At 41.1% G+C, this 20786-nt stretch overlaps 1 protein-coding gene across 4 annotated transcripts; it reads right to left on the reverse strand.

Annotated features, from left to right (window-relative positions):
* Nucleotides 1–1230: 1230 nt before the first annotated feature.
* ATG4B (autophagy related 4B cysteine peptidase) lies at nt 1231–20720 on the reverse strand. 4 transcript variants are annotated; one of them, XM_088670779.1, is made up of 14 exons: nt 20241–20395; nt 13824–13922; nt 13333–13404; nt 11539–11684; nt 11354–11452; nt 10667–10768; nt 8647–8719; nt 8007–8086; nt 7338–7534; nt 6981–7059; nt 6241–6386; nt 5891–5947; nt 4627–4720; nt 1231–3064 (listed from the first exon to the last, which is right to left on the reverse strand). In XM_088670779.1, exons 5-14 carry the CDS (start codon nt 11412–11414, stop codon nt 2991–2993), a joined length of 963 nt encoding a protein of 320 aa, XP_088526905.1. In that variant the 5' UTR covers nt 11415–11452; nt 11539–11684; nt 13333–13404; nt 13824–13922; nt 20241–20395; the 3' UTR covers nt 1231–2990. The 4 variants fall into 4 exon arrangements, with proteins under 4 accessions (XP_088526905.1, XP_088526904.1, XP_088526903.1 ...); XM_088670778.1 differs by having other exon boundaries at nt 20145–20258; XM_088670777.1 differs by lacking the exon at nt 11539–11684 and having other exon boundaries at nt 20241–20720.
* Between the last annotated feature and the right edge of the window lie 66 nt (nt 20721–20786).

The following is a 20786-nucleotide window of genomic DNA, read 5'->3' on the forward strand; positions in this document are numbered from 1 at the left end:
ATCAGGTTTTTTGTTTCTAGAAAGTTTTGACAAAACCACAGTGCTATTCTCAAAATGCTTACTACTCAGTTTGAGGGTAGTTATAGGTAACATCTCAAGATCACTGTCAGAGTTTGGACTGAAGAGCAGGGGAGGTTACAGGAGGATGCAATTCTAGTACTACATCATTTCATGGTCTCAAAGGTGCAATATAGGCACTGAAGCTGTCTTACATCATTATCTTCTGATCTCAGTATTATTTTACATGTGTTAAAGGAAAACAGAAATACATAGAAAACTAAAGATATACACACCCAGCCCTCGCAAGGTGCTGGACTTGGGGAAGGAGGCATGGGGCTCTGGCAGGGTCCTAGAGCCCTCACATTCTTCTCAAAGTTGAAAAAGCACTAACTAGGCTTTGGGAAGATGGAGGACTCTAGGACCCTGTCTGAGCCCTTACGCTTCATCCCCAGCACCATCCTTGGCAGTGCAAGGGCTCAGTGTTGCCAGGGCTACCAAGGCCTTAAGGACAGCATGCAACCTTCAGGCCTCATGTTTGATTGCTGTGTGTTAGGACATAAGTACCTCATTTTTCTACCCCTCCCACAAGTTAGCCCGTAACCTTGGGATGACATTACACCTTGTATTATATAAGCAGGATCTATCTTCTTTGGTTCTTAGTGAGGTTGCTTACTTCCCAGCAATGCAGAAGGAAACCAGGAGCTTCGCCCCAGACTCAAGTGACTACAAGAGCCCATGTTCAACAAGAGGAGTAAGGCATCTATCAGTGCCGGATCCTGTCCTACTGTATATTTTGTCCTTGTCACAGGGCAAGTAGGGAACCAAGCATGTCCCAGGAGCACCAGTCGCATCGCACAAACTGGTGGGGAAATGCTCTGGCTTCTACAGAGATCGAGCAAGCATTGTCAAGCAGCATGCAAGGAGAGGCCCTGAGGGACTTGATTCTAGATGATCCTCAGGATCCCTTCCAGCTCTAAAATTCTGATTCTATGAAAAGTGCCGCTTTGGCCTCACAAAGCAAGCAGTACCAGAATATGAAGGAGAGAAGTGAGCAGAATGTTTCTCGCCACTCCCGGTTTGATCCTTCAGGAGAAGGGACTCTACCCTATCTTACAGAGCAGGCCAAAAAATTCATGGAATATGTAGCAAACAGCATTTGGTTATAACCCACTTTTCAATTAGTTTTGACATTTCCGACTCGGCAGGGCAGAAGTACCAAAAATACAAAGGTTTCTTTTAACTTGGTTTATTCAGATACAAATTGAAAGCAGTTGATGAATGGAGCACAGCCCCACTTCCTCTGCCTCCTCTCCCTCCAAAAGTCTATGATCAAGAGGAGAGGAGAAACAGCAAGAGAAAGACAGCAAGTTATAACAATGACAAATAAGCATCATGGTTCAGACCTCTGCTTTCTGGCAGCTTTAAGGGGCAACCAGGCCTACTACCTACTACCAGTGGACCAGTTACCCCTAGATGCAGTTACTTTATGGATGGCTATACTACCATCTTTTAGGCTGATAGCACTGCTGATAAATGCAGGAAAAAATGCTTTGTAAACATATTTGACACCTCCAGCATCCGTCAATGAAGTGACTGAATTTCAAAAAGGTGGTCAATACTTTTTTTTTGGGGGGGGGAGTGCCGGGTCCTCTCCAGCCATTCTCATCTCTTCTAAACAAAGGTAGCTCTAATGCTATTTTAAGAGCACAACAGCCACCATTTCCAGCCTAGCTGAGAGCTGGTAAATTAACATTTCAAGGCATCCAGAATTTGCTGAGCTTTTCTTTAGAAACTAGTATACCTTACAAGTCACAACATAAAACTGAAAAGCAAGTGAACATCACCACGCAAGAGAAACTTAACCTTGTGTAGTGTATAAACCAGGGAAAGAAAAGGGGGGGCCAAGCCTCTGGCAATAACCACACCAGGCTTTTAATATCACAATTTTGGCATTAAAGCAAAGCATTTTAAATCCATGTAACAATCTCCAGATTTCATGATCAGAATCTAAAAAAAAAGAGATGGAATCAAGAGAAGGAAGCAGAGGTACTTTCAATTCAAGTGAGCTGGTGGATGTTTCTACCACCACATTTTATTAAATAGCAGCCACCATATTTTTAATATGGAATAGAAAAATACCCAACAAATACAGGTTATATTTAATGAAGCCATATCCTGGTTAACTCGTCAGTTCTTCCTTTTGGATGTACTGTAAATGGCCTCCAAGCCGAAAGAGAGCACTTGTCCAAGCCCTCCCTACTCTCTATACTGAAAAGTTATATTTGTAATTTTTGACCCATACGTCTTACTGTATCATTTGTTATGCATGATGAGATTCTGTGATTTCTAGAATGACACCGTTGGGCAGAGGTATGTGAATTTAAAATGAAGGGCCCTTTTGGAACTTAAAAGCAGTAATACATCTCTGTGGAAGCACTGTATCCAAGATAAATTAAAGCATGAGTAGCAACAGTTGATGCAAATCATCGCGTGAGAGCTTTTACCCCCAATTTACACAGAACACATTCTGCTGGGCTAAAGAGACAGCTATTGGATAGGTGTCTGTATTTTATGCTGGTTTCCACATCAAACTACAAAAAGTGAGACAGAAGCAAATGGGATTTTAAGTTTTCCTTAATAACAGAACTTGTAAGAACCAAGCACTCAGAAGGGCTTTTACTATTCTTGCTCACCCTTTTGGCTTGCTAACATAAAAATAATCTTCAGCTCCTAGGAAACACTGCCTCCTTTTCCTGCAGGTACTCTTGCACGGAGAAAGCCTGACTAATTCTATTAAGGCCTTAAATAATGACCCGTTTCTTGATCCCACTGCAAAAAAATCCACTCAGCTCCAAGGCTGCACAGAATGCTGGGGTGGATGGGAGGCAGGGATGTCAACAAGCACCTATGAAAGCTGGTAGCCCTAGGCTCTCCAAGGAGCTCCCCTCCCCCCACAACACAAATTGGCAGAGTTAGCTTCTTATTGTTCTTTAAAGAGATAAGATTTCAAAGTCTTCATCTTCTGAATCAAAGAATCTTTCCAGTCTGTCTGCATCGGAAGAATCTGAAAGGCAAAGAGAGGTGTAATCATAATTAATATAGTCCTGGAATTATTTACACCAGCACATATATTTAGATCTATCAAGAAGACCAGGAACGCTACTGGACTGTTTTGGGAACCAGCACATTACAGAAAGTTGCTTGTGCAGGTAAAGGGGGGGGGAACTGATCAGATAACATGCAAACAGGCTCTGATACTGTTATACCTGGGAGAGGTCAATGAATATTGTAATTTTCCTAACTCTGAAGAATGAGAGCATACTAAAGTGCTATGATGCTACGCTCTTTATCCTGAAATAGCTATGTTTGTTCCCTTGCATATCGCACATGATACATACCACACAAAGCACAATACTTTGCTTTGAAAGTGTGAATTAGTGCCTGGACACATTATTAATGACATGTGAGTCTCTTCACCATATTCCCCATATAGGGTAGATACAAAAAAACAACAACATTGCCATGGTGTCTATGATCCAAAGAGAACAAGTTCAAGTAGCTGGCAATGAGATTCACCAGGTCCAGCTAATTTAGCAGGTCCAAATTGATAAGAGTGGGCAACAGAAACACATAGATCCTTGTACTGGCAAAAAATGTTAAAAAGTCCCAACAGAAACAACAGAAAATGTTAGTGTACACTAAAAAGCAGAAACTCAAGCAAAGCATGCTATAATTTTACCAAAAAAAATATTAAAAACAAATTTCAAATCGGATCTGATAAGAATTTTTGCAAACCTTTGACAAAATTTAAAGTTTCACAATTTGAAGTTTCACCTCAAAATTCAGATTCTAAATTTGACATCAAAATTAAACGATTTTTGGTTTTTTGACCTACTCAAGAGGATACTTAAGAGTCAGTATTATAATTTACTAAATATGGTATGCTGGTTGTCAAATATTAATTGCTACTGTAAAATTATGTAACGACAATGTTACCAAATATTCTCCATTAAAATTTGTAGAGAGGAGTTTTGGAGAGGCTGCCAATATGGTGTAGTTGTTCCCTAGGACCTAGCAAACCAGGGTTTACATTTCCATTCAGTCTAGCAGCTCACAGACCTTGAGTTGGTCAGCTCTAACCTACTTCACAGGATTGTTGTGAGAGTAACAGCAAGGGGAGACCCACATAAGTCACCTTGAGAAACGGTGGAATATAAATTTAACAACAACAAAAGGGGGATTTGTTACAGTTACAGAGAAAATAGTATTTAAAAGTAAACGTTTTTCCACAAGCAGGAATGGTGAAATAAGTAAAGCATTAGTTAACATTTTGCTATGCATGATATTTCTGACAACGAGAAATAGGTTGGTCTCCTCATCCCTTCTAATGAAAGAAAGTGTGCCTAAATGGATACTATGCCCCATTTGTCCCCATAAGGGATTTCATTTCAGTAGTGATCCTATATGGGGTTAAACATTCCAAAACTGCAACTGAAATGAATAATTTCAGTGGGCTTTCCAATGCTGAATGCCTCATCTAGGATATATACTTTAGAAGAAATAAAAGCTACCACAACAATTATGTAATTGGAGTAACAAAAAAAAAGTCAAATAGACAAGCATTACCTGGAGTAAGATTCAAAACATCAGGACTAGAGAAGTGTGACGGCTGGTGTTCAACCAGTTCAAACATTGGTAGGGCTCCTCTGATCAGTGACAACTGTTGGACAATAATGGGAAAAGTGTATAACTAGCTGGCAATTCCTCAATCAAGGTATTCTTAGGGTTTACCATAACTTGTTAATGCTGAGCAAAACAGTTCCACAATTTATGGATTTGTATTTTAAAAGCTATTGCTTATTTAATATCATTTTACAGTGAAATGCAAAGCATGTTTACTTCAAAGTAAGTTTGGATGTATTCATTGGGGCTTATTCCCCATTTGGGGCTGATTATTATTGAAAGCTTGCATAGGATTGTAGCCTTAGAAGCTCTTTTGCAAAACACAATGACTTTAAAAAAAATCCTAGAAGATGCAAATGATCAATAAATATATTAACAAATATATATTTCAAGGGGAACTTCACAGGAAGAGCAGCAGCCAAAAAAGTTTAAAAAGAGAAGCAGCTGAAACATTTCCCCAGTGAAGTACAACCGGAATGTTCCTCTGCCCCAGGGATGGGGAACTTGTGGCTTCCTCAATGTTGCTGGACTTCCAACTGCCACCAGCCCCCGTCAGCATGGCTAATAGGGAACAGGGTTAAGGGGAGTTGCGTCCAGTAACATCTAAAAGACCACAGGTTCCTCATTCCTGACCTATCCTAGATGCTGGTCACATGGCTATTAAGAAAGGCCCTGGTCTCAAAGAAGTCGTGCTAAGATCATATGGTCAACGCATAAAGGTATAGGGACCCCTGACCATTAGGTTGTGACTGACTCTGGGGTTGTGGCACTCATCTTGTGTTATTGGCGGAGGGAGCCAGCGTACAGCTTCCAGGTCATGTGGCCAGCATGACAAAGCCGCTTCTGGAGAACCAGAGCAGCACACGAAAACGCTGTTTGCCTTCCCGCTGTAGCGCTACCTATTTATCTACTTGCACTTTGACGTGCTTTCGAACTACTACCGGTAGGTTGGCATGAACTGGGATCGAGCAAAGGGAGCTCACCCCGTCACAGGGATTCGAACCTGATCGGCAAGCCCTAGGCTCTGTGGTTTAACCCACAGCGCCACCCGTGTCCCTTTTTGGTCAACACATATATTTGCATTAATGCTGATTCTGTTCAAATGTATTAGTCAGTGCCCATCAAAGCTGAATTCACTTCTATAATTTTTTAAAAAAGTTACTTGGGCACATATCCTTTTTTACCAAAAGACTTGCTGTAAACAAACCTTCTTTACTTGCTGGCACCAGTCATTGAAGTCTTCCTCATTGCTGCAGAAGAAGCCCTACAAGGAAAGGCAAAGTTTGCATCGGCTTAATATTAACAGAAAATGCCTTCAAGATCAGCAAGAATCATGTCTCCTGTTCTGTGTAAAGGAATATATATTGGATATGTTTCGAGAAGCAGACACATTTTGAAAGCTAAAAGGTTAGTATAGTATAGCGAGAAGATGGGAGGGAGGCAAGGCAACACCACTGCCCATGTAGGGAGAGGAATCGGCTGGAAACTAATGGAGAGCGGAAAGACAGTAACAGCTGTCTCACAACGTGAAAGTTCACTGCAGGTGCACACACTCACCACTGCAATTGAAGGATCAAGCTCCGCAATGCTCATTCTGCAGGGTGGATGCTGACAGTGGAAACTCTCATCAGGGATGTGGCCGCTCTCCATGGGCTCCACTGCAGGCTGAGTAGTGTGTGGGTCAAGATAGATTAATTCTTCACCTAGACAAAAATAGACGACATAAAAAGGAAATATAATATTAGACTTCCCATGAGAAGAGAACGGATCAAATGTACACTGTTGCTACATTTCGGGAAGATCAGGAATGGGAAAGTCACAGAGGTCTTAAATCCTTGCAAAAGGAAACAGTAAAAATTGGTGTAAGATGGTAATGGATGAGCGACCACTCAATTCAGTGCTTTTTTTCAGGGGGTACCCAAGGGCACACAGTACTGGCACCTCTTTTTTGTTATTAAACATTGTGGCACTTACTGATCAACTTCATGGTGAGTATCAGCACTTCTTTTTTGTTTATTTGTTTAAAAGCGTGACACTTACTGTAACAACTTCATGGTGAGTTCTGGCACCTATTTTTCTAGGGTGGGGGGAAGCACTGACTCTATTTCTCAACAATTAATACTTTATCTAAACCAAAATTATACACAAAGATTTGTTATTTAGCAAAGCACTCTTCTTTAATGGCAAGGCATCCCATGTGACATGGCAATGTGCACCTGATAAAGTTGCTCCCTTGGTAGGCTTATAGCTGTACTCCCAAAATTTAGCTAGGTAATCCACTGGTGACAGTTACTCACCTACATATCCAATGAAATAATGAGCACTATTAGGTTTTCCTCCAATGACTCCTAAGGACTGAGGCATCATAAAACAGTGCTGGAAAACAGACAGGCAATGAGTCACATTTCAGCTGGCATAAACTGGAAAATCTACCCAAGTAAAGAACAATCTGTGTTTAGAAACAGACACATGCTGGCCTGCAGATTATTCAGGAAAAGGCAGCAGAACAGCCATTTTTAGAACAAATGATCTGCCACAAGGGAGGACCACCACAGTGCACAAGATTTGCAAGGAGCAAGGTAATTGTCAGCATAATTTAGGCATGTCTACTAATAAACGAGTTCTGCTCTCAGGTAAGTAATTTCCCCCTCTACCTTCAGTGTTTCAATGTAGGCTTCATTGATGTCTGTGAGACCAAGGCGGAGAGGTATCAGGAGCACCAAAGGTTTCCAGGACAATAGCCTGTCCATACATTCTGCTCCATCTGGATAACCATTGGAAAGCGAGTCTGATTCTGCAGCAGGAAATGCTGCAGCCCCAGGACATGGACAGCTGAGCTTGCACAGCCTTCCTATGAAGAGATAAATCATAAGCAGAAACACTTTCAGCAAAAGTCTCAAATAGCTGCCCAAAAAACCATCCTTTGTGTTCATAGAATCTAAGAGTCGGGGCACCAACAATAGGACCTAAACTTCCTCCAAGCACAATATGAAAGCACTCAAGAAGATTTCTGCTCTTGTCCTATTTCAGGCACCCACCTCTAACATGCCCCACCTAGAATTAGTCAGCGGTCAGATATTTGTAAAAGTTCTTTCCCCTCTTTAAAGGAAGTGCCCTTGTTCATGGTTAAGAATCAGTTTCACTTTACAATCTGAAATGATGAAAGTTAATTTTACTCATTTGGCTTTTCTGGTTGGGTTCTGAAGCACATCCCCATGAGAGTCAGGAAGCATTGCTGTAACAGACACTCCACAGTTCCATTCCACTCCATATAGATTTATTTCATCAAAAAGACAACACAGCCCCACAAAGGAAACACTTACTAATTTCCTCCATCACAACAGTATTGTCCATGGCTATGTGCACTGCCAAGGAGCTCCATGTATCAAAAGTGGCAAGTTTTCTAGAAGGAAGAGAACAATAAGAAAGTTAGAGGCAAATGCATTAGAGAAAGGAGAAGCTGCCACTACATCAGGGGTTTAGAACACTTTGGAAATCCAGGTTGCTACCCGGTGGTAGTCATGTAGCAAATATGGTGTCCCAAGCCTTATTTTTCATATTATTTTAGCGAGCAAATTTTTGCAGCTCTTATTTCACAGATGTTTCCCATGTGTTAAAATACAAACATCATGGTAAAAGGTCAGAGATGAGACATGGTCTAGGCTGGCCTTCTAATAACCAGTGAAGCAGAATATCTACTTAGTGCTATCTGCCTTCCCCATAGACTCTTTACTTATATGGACGCCTAACCTCAATCACCCCTTTCACTAACTCAATACAAAATGCATATTGTGATATTGTGTAAGTCAGAACTGCATATATGTGTGTTGATTTGGAGAAATGTTTTCTAATCATTCGATCCAAAGCAAATGATTCTATTTTTTAGCACAGTAACAGTTACTAAGAGTTTTGTGTACTAAAAAATAATAATACCCAAGACAGTTGGATTCACTGAGCACTTACTTGAGTACTTGTGCAACTGTGTTTGGTCCATACCACTGGCCTATGGATTTTCCCTCTCCAACTCCCATCTGGGCTGCAACAGCAAACAGCAAACAAACCATAATTGGTCCATAATTTCAGCCAAGGCTCTTTCTGAAACACTATGGGTACTTAAATTAGTTAGCAGATACTTAGATTTTGCTACCTCTCTGGAGCCAAAGGCCTGTGAAATAATTGCAAAATGTTTCAAGCAACATACTCCTCAAAGAAGGCATATTAGAAGGCTTAGGAAAAGCGTTCTAATCACTATTGAAATGATTTAGGTATTAAAAAGTGGGGGAGAAATGCTCATGCTCCTTAATGCACAAGACGTCTCCAGAAGCATCAAGGAAAGTACCAAAAATGTGCTTCCAGGTGGACAGCCGTATTAATCTGACAAAGTTTTTGTTGTTGGAAAAAACATTCTGTTCACCAGATTTTGAGAGATGCCAAGAACCCACAGCTCTCCTTAAATGATATTGCAGCTGCTTGACATATTTGGAGACCAGGGCTATAACATGTTTCCTGCCTTCTCCATTTATCCTTAAGAATACATTTCTGCACCTTAGCTTTGAAAGCATTAAAACTTCTGTGTTTGCTACGTATGTTTGGGTGGTGCCAATCAAGCAGTCCTCAAAAATCTTAGAACGTGCCGAACACACAAAATCCATTGACTCTGTTTAACTGCTTGACCTTAGCCAAGCATATGAATAGCCTTTGACAGTCACACTGTCTGTTTTTCTTATCCTAATTATTTTCAGGAGTCTTATTTACTTGGATAAATTAGTATAGGACCACAGCATCAGCAGACCTAACTCAGTGGGATTTACTTCTCAGTAAGCATGCATAGTATCAGACTGCTCGTTATGCTAAAACCAGGATTTTAATTTAATTGTGATTCCTAATGAAGTTGAGAGTGCCTAGTCGAGAGATGATCACTAAATATGGAGGAGGTCCATCCATCCAAAAGTGGATTCACAAGACCATTTAGGTAATATATACAGCTGCCAGAGACAGACTCACAAGGGACTTTGTCTAGTGAAAACATTCAGCAAGAGTTCAGCTCTGGCACCAGATATAAAACACACAGTTTTTTAAAAAAATATATACCATTGTCTTCATTTGTTTGTTTGTGAGCAGGACAATATCAGGGTAATATCAAAGGTCAAACCACAGTGGACTTTTAAAAAATTTAAAACAAATAGATTTCTAATGGCTCCCTAGTAATTTGATTGCTCGGCGTAGGAGAAGCATAAAGATTATGAATAGAAGGCTATTCAGGAAAGTCTCACTGGGCTTCACTTTGTGCGCATTTCACCCCACATTCTGTGAAGCAGATGTGCCAGGAGATCTTGTTTGAAAGAAAGAAAGTTGAAGGTCTATCTCACTGTACAGTAGCCTACTCTGCAGAGCAAAATCCCTTGATTAGAGCCTTCTTCTCTGGGACAAGATTTAGAATAGGAAATGAAAAAAGTCTAATTGCATGGGCTCTAGTGTTGTCCACATGAGCTACAAAGGAAAAAAAAAAGGTAACTCACTGACAAGTAAGGCTTCAGGAACAATTCTATGCACCTGGTAGAAAGTCCCACTGAGCCCAATGGTGTTTACTTCTGAGGAGATATGTATAGGACTGCAATATTATAGAAATAAGCATAATTCTGAAATGGCCCACATCTAGATCACCTAGTTCCATAAAATGTGAAATCTGAATCACCTCCATCACCATGTTTCCTCCTCCTCCAAAACTCACATAATGACCTTTCTTTCTGAACAGCACAAACAACATATGTTGTTTTGTTCATGTGCAGCAACAGCAACAGATGCTTTGAATATACCATTGTCCTCATTAGTTGGCATGAGTTTACTATGTGAACACAGTCCACATTCTTAGTATATAGTTAACAGTGCAATTTATAAGTAGTTTCCCTCAAAAAAATAAAAAACCGGGAACTCCTTACTGCAAGGAAGGCATAGAAACAAGAGCATAGGTAATCCATCTTACCTATTTGGTGGATTGAGTAGTAGCTGTCTTTTTTGTCAATGAAGGCATTTAGAACATTGTAATAGTTTTCCATTTGCTTCTTCCCTTTCACCCACCTCCAATCTGAGATACAGAAGATCTAATCAATATTCCCAACTCCACACATTATTTGTTTTCACAACATCACAAAAAAATGACAAAGAATATTGAAGACTATAATCCCGAACTAACAAACAAAACCATCTGGCAAAGAAAAGGAAAGCAAAATCAACAATTTACTTTCCAGTCTGGTCTCATGAATAGCGAAAGACACCTCAGTCTTGTTTTAATACCCTCCAGTTGAGTGTTTACTTGCATTCCTGTCATGTAGCACTAACAGTATCGATTTATTCTTACTGTGACAAATCCATGCTCAAAAAACACTTCACACTGCAAGGAGCAAGCAAGCTGACCCACCACCAAAATAACTGTAGGTTAGCATGTCTCTTGTGAATTGCACTTTTACCCAACATAATACCTATTATGAAGGAAGCGGTGCTACTAAGGATGAACTGGAATATTTTTATTAAAGGACAGCTTTATTGTCCAGTTCTTCACAGTTAAATACAGTTTTTAAAAGGCCCCTTTGTTAGCTGAACACACAAACATATCACATTGTCACAGTACCATATTCATTTGGTTTTTTTGGGGGGGGGGGATTTGACTTACCTCTGCCTAAGTGCCTGCAAACCAAGGCCTGAGCAAAGATCATCTGACCACACCTTAACATGCAGCCCCAGCCAGTGTCAGATGTAGGACCTGTTCCCCCTGCAACCAAAAAGAAAGAACAGAAACCAACCATATTGGCACAGGTGGCATATGTGGTGTGAAGCAATGTGATTTTTGCTGTATACCTGAGCAGGCATAGGTTGGAAAGCCCAGAAACCCGGCTACGGCTGTAATCCTATTTACATTTGTTGGGGTTAAGACCCACTGAACACAGTATGACTTATTTCTGCATTGGCATTCATAGGACTGCACTGTATCATATTGGTCTTCTCTTCAGCTCAGAAAAATAAATGCAAAAATTAGAGGAAGTAAAATATATTTATGTAACACACATATACACATTTTTTATTGCATTGAACCTGGATTACACATAGTATTGGGGGGGGGGGAAGCTACAGATATTTTGTAGACATTATAAGAAGAAAACCTCTAAGTATACAAACTGAATCTCCCAATCCCCCATGGTCATAACTTGGGAGAAGGGGAATGACCCTAATTCAGTGTTAGAAACAGAGATATGAAAGCTAGGAGCTAAATGGCACCTTAAACCTAGGTTATAGGCGCAACAACAGAATGTCTAGGCATTCTTTTTTATAACAAGAATACAAAGCTGAAAATGAATGAACGGCAGATAAAGTATTATGCTCATTTTTCGCATGGTCTAGTCCTTCTCCTGCCCACCCCCCCTAATATTCTTAAGAGGGTCTCTTCTCCAGTCTTCAGAGAGTAGCTGGAAGTAAGGGAGACAGAAAAAGGTCATCCTTCTCTTCCACTCTGCAGTTTTCATCTGAAATCTTAGGTGCAGTACTGCACCCAGAGCTCAGAAACTGCTCACACTGATGACAGTCCCAGTCGCAAAATGTGCCTAAAACAATGGGAGTTTCGCACACTGCCCTAATTCAGTGGTTGAATATATTTATATGCAGAGGGTCCCAGAATCAATCCATGGTATCTCCTGGTAGAGCTGGGAATGTCCTCTGTCTGGAACACACTACACTGCCAATCAGTGTAGACATTAGTGAGCTTAGATAGACCAAAGGTCTGACTCAGTATAATGCTTTCCATGTAACCCTAACCCTATAAGAAAACATTAATTTCCACCTATACTTTTAATTATTATTTTTAACACCTTAAAAACAGAGTGGGGTGTCACCTTCTTGAAAATTCTCTCCATCCTCAGCATTCTTTAGAACAGGCACCCCCAAACTTCGGCCCTCCAGATGTTTTGGACTACAATTCCCATCTTACCCGACCACTGGTCCTGTTAGCTAAGGATCATGGGAGTTGTAGGCCAAAACATCTGGAGGGCCGCAGTTTGGGATGCCTGCTTTAGAACTATCAACTTTGGCTTCCAGAGCATTTTTTTAATCCAATAGCAATGTTATTGAAAGTAACATATTGTCAAATTGTCTTAACTAATATAAGCTATTTTCCTCTTTTGCCAGTCAAGTATTGATCTATTTCATATTTCTTTTCATCTCTAATCCACCTTTCACCCAACAAGTGATCCCAGGGTATGGATATACAGATATGCAACAAGTAAATTATTCTGGGAATAGGCTTCTAAGCACCACACACCCGCCCACCTAAACAAGTTTCCTTTGTACAGTATTCTTCAACTTATGCATTTTTTGGTGTTTCCTGTTTTCAAGGTGGTAGCCCGTTTCCTTTTTCTATGAATACCAGAAGTAGAATCAAATGTCGCATTAGAACAGAGGAATAAGCAAAGTTGCTTTCCGGAACCTAGCAGAACAACATGCTTCTGTGCCACCCTCCAGTGAGCAGAACATGGCTTTCAGATTTTGCACAACTCAACACATGATCCCTGCTGTCATCACTGGGCTAAAGGGCAATTGGGTACTAAGAAATAAACCAGCTTCATTTATGGTATAACATAGTGAATGAACTCTCCTACTTACCAATGGCTGGAAAGCTTTTTCTGTATGTGAACCAAAGACGAGAGGTCACGTCTAACAGGATCTCCTCTTTCTCTAAAGAAGTGAAAACACCAAATGTCATTTTTTTTCTGGAAGTGCGTTGACATTGTGCTAATTCAGTGGTTCCTTTTAGGGAGGTTTAGGAACCTTTTAGGTTCATCAGCTCTCTGGACAACTAAGCCAAGACTAATACAGTATGCATGTGGGAGAATACACATGAACATTTCATCTTTTATTGGGAGCTCATTCTCTCTTTAAATTCCAGAGCCTAAGATCATTCAGGAAAATGGGGAAGGAGGGTGGACTACACATCTGTATTTGAATGATGACTTCTCTCTCTATGAATATTCAATGAAGGTGGTTAAGAAGGGAAAAGGCAAGTTGTTAATCAAAGCTACAAACATAAACCCCAAGCCTTCAAAAAGAAGAGTTAGCAACACAGCTGACTGGAGTATTTATAGCCCTTCAGATACCTGTTAATACACTATATTTTCTCCCCAGGATCCAAACAGGCTCTTTGGTTTCCGGGAAGTCTTCATACTCAAACCTGAGAGTATCGTACGTGAGAGTAGCTGTTCAAAAACAAAAATACACAAGACCATCACTAATCTTTTGAGGCTTTTGTCCCTACATGTGAGGATCAGCATGTAGCTAAGGTTTGGAGATTATACCTACCATATTTCTGCAATGCAGTTTCCTCACTCAAAGAGGTATTAAAATGAATTTTTAAAACGTGTGGTTTCAGATAAAATGCACATTTCTAAATGTATTTTGGGAGAAAATAAGTTCAAAAATCCATATTTTAATGTGCATTTTCATACAGATTTTAAAAAAGCACCATACTAACATACGGTAGAAAAGAATGGATTGATAAATGCACGCTTATGAACTGTTCTGCCCATCACCAATTTTAAAACCTCAACATTTCATTTCTTCCTTTTCCAGCGTATGTAGACACAAGACAAGGCAATAGTGGGGGTGGCCTCATCACCATTATTCATACCCAAACACACAGGAAAAAAAACCAGTAGCCAATTTGTGAACAACATGACACACATTGCTCCATGTCAAGCTGAATTTTCTGTTCAGTGTCTGCCAAGATAGATACTCTGCTGGAATCCAGCCACTTACTGGATGCATCTAGATTCTTTCATTGTACGTTCTCAAGTGGTTTTCAACCAGTGGGTCACACCAAGGCCACCACCTGCACTTTTTTCAGTTTCAGGTTTTTTAGAGAAAGAACAATAAAGATATGAGGAGCAACAGAAGATAAGGGAACAGAGCAAGAACTCTGGGAAAAAGCTGAAGGCTACAACTTTCCTTGAGTTGGTCAAGAGGAATTGTATGCAATTTTCAAAATTTACACTCCTCATAATCCCCTGACATAACCTTCAGGGATTTAGGCTGCAAGGAAGACTCCCTCATCCCCAGAAATGCTATTTCACTCCCAATTTACAGATTAGGAACCCGTCTTACATTTCACTTTTATTGGGAGCAAAATAGACACTCCAACACTTATTCCACGCTGCACTGCCAGAGGGCTTTCTTAGCAATGGTGTCCTGGTGGTGGAACATTCTTCTCTTGAAGCTTGGCTGGTGTTTACTTTGCCTGTTTTGTGGTACCAGCTGAAGACAGAACTCTTCCTCTAAGTAGTGGTTCCCAAATGTTTTCGCACCACCGCCGCCCCCCCACCCGATCTTAAAACTCCTCTCGTGTCCCTTATCCCGTAAAAAGCATTATTCAGAATAGCAGTTTACACGACCCACTAAAGAAGATACTCACACCATAAAATTCAAAACAGTAACAACTGTACATTTATTCAAAATCCAATTCAAAATATATCGTTTAATTAAGTCAGCAAAATTGATGACCCTGATCAAAAGATACCAGCTTTTCAAAGTCTGAGAGTCATTTACACCTGCAGTGCCCCTGCCTCTTGTGCTCCCCCCAGGTAATCCCACTGCTCTCCCGGGTAGAATCATAGAATCGTAGAGTTGGAAGAGGCCACAAGGGCCATCCAGTCCAACCCCCTGCCGAGCAGGAAACACCATCAAAGCATTCTTGACATATGCCTGTCAAGCCTCTGCTTAAAGACCTCCAAAGAAGGAGACTCCACCACACTCCTTGGAAGCAAATTCCACTGCCGAACAGCTCTTACTGTCAGGAAGTTCTTTCTAATGTTTAGGTAGGTACTATCTACCAGAGGCACTGCCTTGCACTTAAGATTGAGGGGGCCCAGCGCACATTGCAAGTGTGTGACATCATGCACACAATGTTGCATTGACAGGAGAAGGCAGAGCCCAGTGTGGCATGGCTTCCTTTCTCATGCTCAGGAGGAACCAGCCACGCTCGGCTCATCACTCGGCTTCCTCTACCCCCTCAGCACTGAGGGGGCCCGGCCCCCTGCCAGCTGATATTGAGGGAGCTGAAAACACTTCCAACCTCTAGGAGTTGGCATGCCTGCCACCCACTTTGAGAACCACTTGTCTAAGCCACCTGAGTATATTGGGGTTTACATGAGAGATGGACCTGTTTAAATGTTTTCAACTGTATTTTACTGACATATTGTATTTTATATTGTTGCAGCCTGGGATCAAATGTGATGAGGGGCAGGAAATAAATCTGATAAACAAATATGTAACCTTTCCCCAATTTACTCATATCTGCAACAGTAAAAGTAACATGATGACCAAGTAGCAGGAGGCCGAAATCTATAAAAAGAGAAAATTCTAGGCCTCTTTAACAACACCAAAGGAACCATACAGCCCTTTCCTAGGAATCTGAATCAACATGAACAAATAAAGGTTCTGAAGCCAATATGCACCTCAATGTCACATCTTTCTCTCCTTGACCTTCTTCATTTTGTGTAGTCCAACAATCAATAGATCTCCAGATCATACACTCAGTTCAAATTTCACATGCTCTGCAGCCTCACCTTAGAGGGCATCATGCCCCACTGCTAGTTTATTATATTCTGTTCCCAGACAGTGAGGATGCTCAAGTCACATATCAATAATTCCTCTGCATTAAAATGTTTCAATATCAAGATTGATATATATTATAAACCACATGATGCAGTGGTCAAGAAGTTAGTATGATGATAAGCAGCAGAAAGATGCCCCCAGCATACACAGGCACATGGTTTTTTAGACTATTAGCCTGTTGTGCCAGCTGCAGTATCTTTCATCTGTTGACTTCTATAGGGCTGCTCTGGAACAAATAACTTCTGGCAACCTTACCAAGTGTACAATACAAGGAAAAACTCTTGTCAATTATCTGTGGCAAGAAGGAGTCAGAAAAGCAATCAAAAGGACTCAACTATACATAGAAAGCTAAAGATCATCTAGGAGATCTCTAGGAGATGGCAGCCTGCTGCTGCTGATTATATTTATTTTATCCCCCCCCAAAAAAATTTAGAATATTTGGGCGGGAAATAAATTAAATATAATTATTTGATTTATTTTGCAATGAACACATTGACATCCATAAAAGGGAGGGTAAAAATCCCCCCTCCTCTCACCAGAAGCCACGTAAGTATTATTACTTCTATTCTATTGTATGATCTTCACTCATGTTTGTTTACTATCTATTTTTGTTATTCCTTCAACTGGCACCTCATATATTATATCACCATACTTTCTTTCATCCAAAGGAGATAGAACTCTCACAAACATAGTTTTAACAAAGTGGAGGCAATCAGGAAGTCCAGATTTGTAGTGATGCAGTCAACATAGTTTTCTCTATTCTGGACGTATTATTTTATTATTATTGGACGTTTTTAATGTTTGATGTTTTAGCATATTTTCATTATTCTGTTAGGAGGTGCCCAGAGTGGCTGGGGGAAACCCAGTCAGATGGGCAGCATACAAATAATAAAATTAGTAGTAGTAGTAAATGGTCACAAACCGGCAAAGAAAGCATCCAGTTTAACACACACACACCCCAATCAATATTTGTTGTTTTCACAAAAGTGACTCAAAACAAAGAGATGCCATCTTATCAGGAAGGGTATTCCACACAGTGCCAGAACTGGATATTTAATATGGCAGCACCTACCCTTTGGAAATCCCTCCCATTACACATCTGACAGGCAGAGTCTCCATTGTCTTTTTGGCAGCTGTCTTTTCAACACTCTTTCAACAAGCTTTCTAAGCAGAGATTTTTAGCCAAGTTAGTAACTGAATTTATTTTATCCCAGCCAGTATCTGAATTTATTTGAAATTGTTTTATATATGCAATTGTTTTAACTGTTTTTATTGTGTTGTGAAATCGCTTCAATAAGTTTCATAGGAAGCAAATCCAAAAATAAATAAATAACACAGGCCAATTATCACCATTATAGGCTATTCATGCACAGTTATTTTTACTGGTCAAAGCAGGAGAGGTTTACATCACCTATCCAGACACAGCCATCATTTTTACAGACAAATGATTCTATATTACATGTCAAAGGAAGGACAAGAAATGAAATATAACGAGGAACTGCCATTACACTCTGGGAAATGGTACATCATTCTCACAACTGTCTGTGAACCAAGGCATTATGAAAAAACTCAAAACCACTTGTTCTATCTGCTTTCCAACTTCCACAGCTAGAATGGCCAGGCTTGATAAAGAATGGCCATTGTTAAGACTCTTAGTAATGACAAAATCTTATTCATGTCTCAATGATTATAGTCAAAGATCAGAACAAAATAAACCTCAATTACTGAGCCGTCACTTCACTAGCTCAAGAGCAACTTCTTGGGCAACTGATCCTTAGCAAACAATGTTAAAATAAAGTGTTTATCATAGTGCCAGTTACAAGAAAGTAAACAAATTATTGGTTAGTGTTAAGGCACTGGAGATAAGCCCCAACTCTTGTATGTCAAAATGTGACTGGGATGAAATTGGGGAAAATCTTTAAAAAACTAACCACCACCAAACCCACAAACAAAAAGGCCCCAGGGTGACCTTTTGCATGACTTCAGCATGTGACCAACCAACAGAAAACAGAAGAGCAAAACTGTATATAACAACAACAACAACAACAACAACAACAACAACCTTCTATAGGTGGCCAGTAGGTGCAGTGGCTAGAGTGTTGAATATGAGAAACCCAATAAGAGCCAAAGTAGTCATGACATTATTACCACCATCAACCCTTTTATGGCTGTTTGCCTGTTTAAAAAATAGCTTGCACACAATACACACCCAGCTGGACTGAACCATGGCATGGAACAAAGGGTGACTCTATGCCTTTGCCACACTATAGTCCTGAAACAGCTCTCACACACCAGGTACACAGACACAGACACACCAGGACAAAATGTGTTAATACTTTGGTCTTTAGCTGTAAAGCTCACTCTGTAGTGCTGGACAGAATACTATTTTTTAGAGTACCCCATTTCACAGGGCTTCTGGGAGACCACTCTGAACTCCTGAGAGAACAGGCAGGATACAAATGTAATTTTTAAAAATGTGGCTGACATCAAATACAAAGCAAGTAAAAACCATCAATTTGATCTGAACTAGGAATCTTCTTCCCCAAGACAAGGGATCACATACACAATTCTGAGTTGCCCTCAAGCATTCGGGCTGAAGGAAACAGGTTACCTGCAATCAAATGACTCTAATATTGCAACTAATTCTAATTATTTTCACTTCATATGGCTTGATCAAAATTCCAAAATATAGGGCTGCCATGAAGCTGTGGTGTGGTGAAGTAAAGAGCATATATTTTTGTAGGGCATTTGTGTAGTTTTAGGAGCCATACATTTATTTCATACCATGATGGATTCAGAACAACTGATTACTACATGACAGTTGATCAGCAGGGGTATGCCAGTAGGGGGTGAAAGAGAATACTGTGCATTTCTGTCAGACATGAATGATCAGTTATCTGGGAGGCACCTAGGGGCATTCAACAAAGTTCAGTAGGGCACAGATTTAAGAATGTGTGTGTACTGCTTAAGTTATCTCATTTAGGGTGAAAACCCTAAGAACCTCAGTTCTTGATTATCATATGTTTTCCCACCTACTGGGGAAGTTCAAGGAGGCGATGAAGAATAAGGGAGTAACTTGATTCGCTAGCTTATTCTTTACTATCCTCACAGTTTTTCCATGTTAGTTGTAGCACTTTGACAAAGTATTATAACCAGCTGTCATGCAGCCGCACTGTCCCACAATGCCCCAAGGAGAATCCACTGCAGCAACACGTCGGGGAGCAAAAAAACGAAAACACACTTTCAGTTCACAAGGCCTCACACACAAACTTCACCAACCCCTACTAATTCCCAAGTTCTTGTCAACTTCATAAAACTTTTAACCCAGGCATATTTCACTAGGTCACAGCACCCACCGGTGATAAAGCGTCGGCACTGTGGACTGAAAACACCACTCTCTGCTAATGCCAGGAAGACAAAAAACATGCTGGCTTTGGCAGGGAATGCATAAATAGCATACAATGCCATAGCAAGCTGTGTGTCTATTACGGAAAAGAGACCGGGAGGCGAAGTACCACGTTTGCCTGACTCCTTTTAACAACTTTACCCAATGACCTCTTCTATAAAGGAAGTGTGTTCCCCTCTCATTTTTTAAGACACGATCTCTTGTGTCCCCTTCCCTCTCCCCACTCTTTGAACGACCCTCTCCCTAGCCCGTCCCGCAACACCAGCGTCTCCTGAAAAACAGACCGATCCTCCACCCTTTTACACCCCAATTACCCTGAGCCACAAACATAAACAAAGCCCCCCTCCGCCGGCCCCCAAATAGCCTCCCCATTGCAGTAACCCAGACATTTCCCTTCTCTCACCCGCGTCCATTCTGCCCCCGCTCAAGATTCAGGGGCGACCACGGCTGTCTCCTTACAGAAACAGACCACCACAACGGCGCACTCTAACCTACTCGCCTCGACTGTCCGACTCTCGCCCAATCGCGTAGCTTTTCGCAGCCCATCTGAGTGGCGGATAGGTTCGCTGAAGAGGTCAGCAAGCTCTTCTGCACCGCATCGCTTCCTCCTGATTCTAGGGAGGCGCCATCTTGCTGTACGGAAAGGGTGACTCTGCCAAACGGGCTCCTTTAGGTCCAACTTCGCACCTTTCTGAAGTGGGGGGGGGCGCTTTGATTTCTTCAGGATGTGCTCCCGACCTCTCCTAGTAGTACAACCACCACAGGATAGGAAAAGCTCAGACCGTGGAGGCCGCCATATTTGTGTACGGAACCTTAACGCCCCGCCCCTTTCCCCCCCTCCAACATTGCAGTGTCTAAGAGTTCACGTCACACTTCCATTCTAACCATATTAAAGGCCCACAACAGTCCGGCCGTCTTTCTGTGTACCGGCAGTGAGGTAAAAAGCCGTTGTTGTTGTTGTTGTTTAAAAAAGGCAAGTGTGCTGTAGATGCACGTACGCTATGACCAAACGCCGCCTGAGGACCGCCCCTGTGAAACGGCTGCT

The sequence above is a fragment of the Zootoca vivipara genome, chromosome 5, assembly GCF_965207765.1.
Source record: "Zootoca vivipara chromosome 5, rZooViv2.hap1.1, whole genome shotgun sequence".
Classification (NCBI taxonomy): Eukaryota; Metazoa; Chordata; class Lepidosauria; order Squamata; family Lacertidae; genus Zootoca; species Zootoca vivipara.

Coding starts and splice junctions, on each gene's coding strand:
- ATG4B (XM_035132790.3), bottom strand. Junction 8,720..10,666: donor CTACTCAATCCACCAAATAG/GTAAGATGGATT, acceptor TTGCTGTTGCAG/CCCAGATGGGAGTTGGAGAG. Junction 3,065..4,626: donor TGTTTTGAATCTTACTCCAG/GTAATGCTTGTC, acceptor TTTGCCTTTCAG/ATTCTTCCGATGCAGACAGA.